Here is an 8,099-nt window from a genome sequence, read left to right on the forward strand (position 1 = left end):
TACAAAACACAAAGAACCTTAGGAAGGTAATAAATTTAAACCAAAATGGGGCCGAGCCTAACAGGCTGGGCGGACTACCCGAACCTTGGACAAGCCTAACGGCAACTGTCTTCAATTTTATATATTTTTATAAATATTTTTATTATTATGAGGAGAAGCCCATGGACAGAATTAATGATTCACTAAACAACAAAATGTAAAGACCCAACCCAAGATCTTTAACTCCAAATAAATCTTGATCGTGCATAAGTACCAATCACAGCATTACACGATCAGCCACTTTGGCACTGTTTCCCTTTTGTTTTAAACCTTTTTGATCGTCTCTCATTGGATGTTGTCTTCTTTTATCTGCTCACTTTTCTTTCTGACTCAGTTCCGTCTCTCTTTTTCTCTCTCGCAATATTGTCTAACTAAGTTCCTTTGCTGTGGGAGTTCTCGAAACTCGAACCACATAATAAAAATGGCGATGTGGGTCTTTGGATACGGTTCTCTTATTTGGAAAGCTGGGTTTAACTATGATGATCGTCTTGTTGGTTTCATCAAGGACTATCGCCGTGTATTCTATCAAGGTCCTCTCTTTATGTATAATTTGTTTGCTTTTACTATACTTTTTTAATATAAATATTTATAATTTTTATTGAATATTTGAACGAAATGATAGTGAGTTTTTTGTTAAAACAGGGAGTACTGATCACAGAGGGACGCCTGAGTATCCTGGGAGAACTGTCACATTGGAGCCTGCTCCTGGGGAAGTCTGTGTAAGTTACTTTTTATTTCCCAATTATCCATCATTGTGCTTGTTTAGTTTATAGTGAATTGTCAACTATTATATGTATAATTGGTCACTCAATCATGAGAATAATAAATTATGGTCTTTACTAATGGAAAACATTTTTTAAAATTTTTTAAGCTTGTTAATAATGCATATATTCAGAGAAATTCATATCTATTTGATGAGAGTGATGTGAGATGTTTGCTTCTAGAATTTCATTTGTCAAATTCACTTGTTAATGCACTGCAAAGTTGTTTAGTAATGCCATGTTAACTAAAATGCATCATCAAAGTAGTTGTTTATTAATAGAAACTCATTTCTATTTTATAAGAGTGCTGTATGATATGTGGGATGCTCATCTCTAGAATTTCATTTATCAAACACACCTTTGAATGCTCATCTCTAAAATGCATCATCAAAGTAGTTGTTTATTAATAGAAACTCATTTCTATTTTATAAGAGTGCTGTATGATATGTGGGATGCTCATCTCTAGAATTTCATTTATCAAACACACCTTTGAATGCACTGCAAATTTGTGTACTTCTTTCTTCTCTTATTTAAAGGATAAACAACATTTCTATTGTGCATTTCTGTGAGAACTATTTAATTGACGTTTTTGGTATGCAAGTTCTTTTGCCTGGATTGTGGATTTCAACATATTTTGTTTAGTGTTCTATGTGAACTTATTGAATGAGCTAGTATTTGAACTAAATAGCTTTTTACAATCTTGTGAGGTCCTAGTGGGGAGCTGCTTACAAGATATCCAAGGAGGAAGATAAAGAAACTGCAATAACGGTATGCTCCTGAGAATGACTTTCTTAAATTGTATTCATATGACATATAGCTTTCTCGAAATGTTTATCCATTAGTGTCATCCATCATTCTTTCCTCTTACTGCTTAAGCTCTGATTAAAGTACTGCTATCATGTTTGTGGTGCTTCCTTAGTTGCTCCTTATAAAAATGGAAAAGGAAGTTATTAATTTTAGTTTCTTATCATTCCCAAAGACATCTTTTTTACAATAGCACGTTGATACTGTGATTTTAGAGGATTAGTTGGGGACTTTGGGTTGCTGTTATACTGAATTGTTTTGAAGGGAAATGATCTCACCCCAAAATTACCAATGGTATTGCACTGTCTGAATAGGTTGGTAAATACAAAGTTTAGAGTTGGATGATTGAATATCAATAACAAGGTTGAATTTGAAGATAATTATAGCCTAATATATTTCCTTTTCTGAATGGCATTGACCCTAAATATCTCAGCAGATGTGTAAGTTTACACTGTGTATATACCTTCCTGCTTAATGTCACTCCTGTAGTTTAATTTTATTTTGTTAACATCCTAGGACTTATCTGGAAGTTGAAGAAAACTTTAGATCCAGAGATTTCTGAATAAGAAATGACCTGGTGAATTAGTAGGCAGATTAAAATGAAAAGAGAGGCAATTCTTGTGGTAACGGTGGCAAAATTCGAGCAGCCTAAACTTTGACAATGGCATTTTACTACAATCCCGACTGATGGATCTTGTCACAGGACGATTCATAAGCAAGTTGTCTGCCTTAGCAGGGCTCTTTCCTTGATTGAATGACTTATGATGAACAAGTAGAACTCATTGAAAGGAATTCCAGACCTTAGACTTGTTAAAAGATAGTCTTAAACCTCTGAAATATTGGAATAAATTCTGACTTAATTTTATTACTACCAATTTGCCTCTTCAATAGAGGTTATATAAGTTTACTTATTTGAATAAAAGACATATAAGCTAAGAAACTCTAAATAAAGAAAGACTCCAAATACCATATACTTTTAATTAAAGAAAATCTCTAATAAAAATAACAATTAACGTCTTCAATACCAAGATACTAATTGATGTCTAACAGACTCACAATAGAGAAATGCTATGTTGTTATTGGTACATATATAGTTAACCAAGTTTATCTAGCTACAAGCATCTTTCTCCTCCTATTAGCATTATTGTACTAAAAAAATTGTTTTGAAGAAAAAATGTCCTTTGGATATCTCCATCTTTAATCTTCTTTTATTGAAATGGGCCATTTTCACCTTCTTATATTGTTCTTAAATATTCTTACTCCTCGTTTGCAGATTGTTGTTATTAAAGGCTTGTTAGCTGTGACAAAGCATTCAAGTCTTTCTTCTCCATTCATATAATTCAGCTTTTTGTTTGTGTTGACTTGCCTGTGATTTACTTTTAGCAGCCTAAAATGTTTTATTCATTTGTGATCATTACTTCTTTCTTCCTCTTTTTTTTTTTTGATTGTACGCAGTATTTAGAAGTGAGGGAGAAGCAGTATGACAAGAAAGCTTATGTTGATTTCTTCACCGTGAGTTTTGAATGTCGATACATTTGTCAAGTTAAGAAACGCTAGTATAATGTAAGCTTTTTATGTTCATGTATTTCTATTGAACTTCGTCTCAGGATCCCTTAGCTACAACTCCAGCCATTTCTGGAGTAATGGTGTAAGTGTTTTCTGAATGGCATTCTTTTCTTACATTATTATCATTGAAGATAATGAAATTCTATATTTTGACACAAAACCTTCAGGTACATAGCATCACCTGACAAGAAGCTTAATCCGAACTACTTGGGGCCTGCTTCTATAGAAGACATTGCCAAGTATGTTATTTCAATCTATGCATTTTCTCTCCAACTATGATATAATCAATGTTTAAACCACCAAACCTACAAAAGGATGGGGTAAAAGCAAACAAATTAATCAAAACATTTTCTCTCCAAGATCCCCATTTGGACAAAAAAATGGAAAAACCATTAACAGAATTTTCTGCAGAATTATTGAATGCTATGGAACGAAATGCAAAATCTAAGCACTAGTGCCATGCTGCTTTCCAAATACCCTTTTGTTTCTACATGTCATTGATGAAAGTATTCTGTCCAAGTTTAAGGATAGTAGCTAAAAAGGGATTTACCTTCCAACAAGGCTAGCTTCAGTTCGATCCTCTTTTTCTTTGTTTTTGTTTTTGGAATTTTTTGAACCATCCATGATAATTCGATTCGGTTCATTTTTCAGTTTTTCTAAACAATTTTAGGTTTTGGGTATTTGGGTATTTGGATTTTATTACCTTTTGGACATTACTAAATAAGTTTGCTTTATGCCTTTTGGACATTACTTGCTAAAAATTCAAAGTCTTTTTCATAAATATATTTTTTAAAATTAGTTTTTATATAGTATTTCTAAATTACTTTCATTATTTTAAATATAAAATATTTATCTTTTTACATCATAAAAAAATCAAATTAATTATAAATTAAATACAAAATAAAATTCAGTTCAGCTCGGTCTGGTTTGGTTTGGTTCGGTTCGAGTAATTGCAAGCTTTTTAACTTATGAAACTAAACCGTCTAAATACCAATGTTCTGATTGATTTTCGATTTCTGGATTGTCTTTTTTAGCTCAGCCCTGCCTTCCAAGCCAGTTTTGGCCCAAAAACCTCATAATGCCTAGTATTCCCACATGCAGAATTTCATAGTGTTTTCTACAGTCGTGGCCAACTTTGTTTATTGAATACAACAGTGGAGATTGTGTTTAAACAAATGATCCTATGTCTATCAGCTTTCTTCTGGTTACGTTCAATTGTGTCCTGCCTCCAGGTACTGCAAGTGCGGTATTTATTGAATGAATTCAACCCTCTAATTCTGGTGCTGAAATGAGGAGTTAGAGCCAACACTTTGTGGCCAATAGACTCATTGTTAGGTTGCTAATCAAGTTTCAAATAATTCAAAACTAGAATTGACATTTCTATGTTATCAGGTCCTAAAATCATTTCTTAAATTTGTGGCCAAATCTTCTTCCAAATAGAAGACTCCTCCCCCACAGATGTGCTACTGAAAAATTAAAGGCCCCATAATGAGTTTTCTGCAGTGGTCTATCATTGATAATCTGCTTCATCATCATACTGTGAATCATTTAGATATATAGCTGTCAATTCTAGCAGTAATATCCAGTTTTGATTCATTATTTCCTCCTATGTACAGGCAAATTGTTCGTGCGGAAGGCCCCTCGGGACCAAACAGAGAATATCTTTTCCAACTAGAAAAGGCTCTTCTTCAGATTGGTGAGCTTCTTTTCACTACCTTCTGAATTTGTTTTCTTCCACTTCAATCATATGTTCCATACCTTTTTGCTTAATATGATTTCCAACCAATACTACACTTTGCCATTTCTTTCTTCCTAGGTCAGGTTGTAAAGATAAACACTTAATGGATCTTGCAAACGAAGCAAGGCGCATTCTTTCAGAATCCGAGCATACTGCATCATGATGCAAATTTGTTGGAAAGGAAAAATGAGAGAATAAATCACAAACCTAGGAAAAAGCATGAATGGCATTATAGATGTTAGCATCATGGAAATTGCATGTTCCTCCATGTTTTGCTCTGGACCGGGACACACACCGAAACATAGTTTCTTATAGTGTGGGACACAGTCACCCCAATTCTACAAACAATAACTTCATCCCCACAAGCAAACAGTTTCTGAAAGTGGGCGTTTTCCATATTTTTTTCCTTCATTTCTAATTCGGGTATTTTTCCCTATTAAACCTGCTTGTTCTTCGATGACGAAAGCTATGTTAACGTTTGATTCATCGTTGTCCCACTATGATGATGGATTTGTTTATGAAAAAGTTAATTAAATATGTAAGCAAGTCTTGGTGTAGTCCACCATGATCAACGGCTTCTGGTTTATGCCTGGATGAGTCATCCACAACAGCGGGAACTTGTTATTAAAAATAAGAAAAGAAAGAAAAAAAAAACTATCAGGTGCTTGCAACTGTTGAACGGCAAATTGATCGTCACCATTGTGAAATTTTTCAGGGTCACTAATTATACTAAATTTAGATTGTGATCCCTTGGTTCAATTTGTTGCCATTTTCCGCCACTTTACAGCAACTTGTGTATTCCCTTTATATACATTTTTTTTTTGCAATGAAATATCTGAAATAATGGAGCTTCCAACATTGTTTAATCTCTTTCCATTGCAGTGAAAGGAAAACCCATTAATATTTAAGTTGGAGCATGGTGAATCCTATATGACCTCATCAAAAATGCATGGCTGTTTTATCATCATGTCTTTCAAGTGGTTGTGGAAAGGTGGCACTCACCAATTTGATTTATGCATAAATAGTGTTTTTCATTATATTACAAATCACATGACTACTAATTATTTCATAAGGGTGAATTGATAAAAGATTTCTATTTAAGTGAGGCTTGTTTGATATTTCATCTCTAGATCTCTAGATAAGTCTTACTTTTTAATAATAATAAGAATAAAGTAAATTACACCCAAAGTCATTAAAATGTTATATTATTTACATTTTAATTTTTCAACTTCAAAAAGTTACAAAATGTCGCTGAACTATTCAAAAAAATTTATTTAAATTGTTAAACTCACTGTTGTATGGGCTTCTCTGTTCGCACAGTCTGCACCAATCGAAATCTCTCATTCCTCTTTTGTTCTACATTTCAATTTTTTCTTGAAACAATTTTGAACGTCACAAGTCCGCGAACCAAAATTCAAACAGCTCTCTTATCTGATCTCTGACGCTAACTGTTGACACCATTTTTTTTATTGAAAAACGGGGTCGACTTGGATTTTGAAAAAAAGAATGAAAACAGGAGTCGCCACCAATCCTTTTTTGATGAGGTGTGATCGGGTCACCTCAAAAAGTGGTTGTTTTTAATAAATGATTTAATTTTATTAAAACAACGATTTTGGTCTACGAAATTCAGAAAAATGAGTTCGGGAGTCGGTTACGCACGAGGAAGGATTAGCACCCTCGATACGCCCAAAATTGGTACCTAGTTGATTAATTAGTGTCTTAGTGTCGAAAATTGAAAATTTGAAGAGTTTTTAAAAGTACGATCCTTAAAAGAAACTCTGATAACGTGAATTGAAGTATAAGATTCTCTTGTTCCGAAGGAATATCACATCCAGCACGTTAGGACACGATACTCTAAACCATCGAAACCAAGATCACCTTATAGTTTAATGAAACCATACTTTGAAGCTTTAAGAGGATATTTGGCTATTTAGTCGAACGAAGAATCGAAACCCAGCACGTTAGGGCACGTTTCTCGATTTTCCAAACGCGAAATATTGCCTCATTTAGAAAAATTTTCCTTTTGATGTTTAGTGTCAATGCTTGACAAAACAACAACGAATACGACGAGGTGAGCAAAGTAAAGTGAGTAACAACAATACAATAGGCAAAATGAAATGACGAGGCGATTACATAAACAAAGCATACAAATAAATAAATAGAACTAACCTTTTAGAAAAAGCACAAGTGTACATGAATAAATAAACAAACGCCAAATAACAATGATGACAATAAATACAATTATGTAAAAAAGTATATGCATGTATAATTTTAAGCCATAAAATAAGAAATGCATATAAATTATAGAATATGAAAACATAGATAAATATATACATATATGTGTAAAAAATAATATTATAAAAAGGGTACGTATACATGTATAAAAAAAATAAATGTATTAACAATGAATATAATAAGGGTAAGAAAACAAGTATATACACAATATATATGTAACGTGGTACTAAGGATATATATATATACAATACAGTATTTAAAATAATATTTACGTAATACAAAATATAATATTAAAAGGTATATGTACATACGTAATATATAAATACATATATAATATAATGTTAAAATATTTACATAATACTAAAATATTTAGGTAATATATGCGTATATTGAAAACTAGTAATAATATTACCGAGGTATATACAAATATATCAAGTATATATACGTATTATAAATATATGAATATATAACAAAGCATAAACTAATAAAAATAATAAGAATAATATAATGATAACATTGGAATATAAAAGAAACAAACATAACATTAATAAAATATTAAAATAAAGTGAAATAAAAATATTAAATATGAGAATATATATAGGTATACACGTACATAATAAAGATATATACTAATACATAATAATAATAATGGTAATACTAATAATACTAATAATATAAAAATAACAAGGATATTTAATAAAGATATAAAAATCAACAAAAAAGGACTAAAATTGAATTAAAAACAAAGTTGTGGAACCAATTTGAAATGAAAACAAAGAAAAGGGACTTAATTGTACGCGTGTGAAACGTTGGGGGACCGAAACAACAATTATTCCTTTCCATTAAAACGCAGCACATTGGCGGGGACTAAATCGAAAAGCGCGAGAAATTATAGGGCCAAATTGAAAACCATAAAAAACTTAATTGTGAAGCATCAGAAAAGCGGAAGGACTGCA

General features: G+C 32.1%; 1 protein-coding gene across 2 annotated transcripts; it reads left to right on the forward strand.

Annotated features, from left to right (window-relative positions):
• Positions 1-263: 263 nt before the first annotated feature.
• Positions 264-5,394, forward strand: LOC107962505 (gamma-glutamylcyclotransferase 2-3). Of its 2 annotated transcripts, none has more exons than XM_016898915.2 (8): positions 264-569; positions 682-758; positions 1,515-1,568; positions 3,060-3,116; positions 3,212-3,252; positions 3,338-3,409; positions 4,787-4,866; positions 4,987-5,394. In XM_016898915.2, exons 1-8 carry the CDS (start codon positions 332-334, stop codon positions 5,010-5,012), a joined length of 645 nt encoding a protein of 214 aa, XP_016754404.1. In that variant the 5' UTR covers positions 264-331; the 3' UTR covers positions 5,013-5,394. The 2 variants fall into 2 exon arrangements, with proteins under 2 accessions (XP_016754404.1, XP_016754403.1); XM_016898914.2 differs by having other exon boundaries at positions 4,992-5,394.
• Positions 5,395-8,099: the final 2,705 nt, after the last annotated feature.

This window comes from Gossypium hirsutum, chromosome A06 (genome assembly GCF_007990345.1).
Source record: "Gossypium hirsutum isolate 1008001.06 chromosome A06, Gossypium_hirsutum_v2.1, whole genome shotgun sequence".
Lineage (NCBI taxonomy): Eukaryota > Viridiplantae > Streptophyta > Magnoliopsida > Malvales > Malvaceae > Gossypium > Gossypium hirsutum.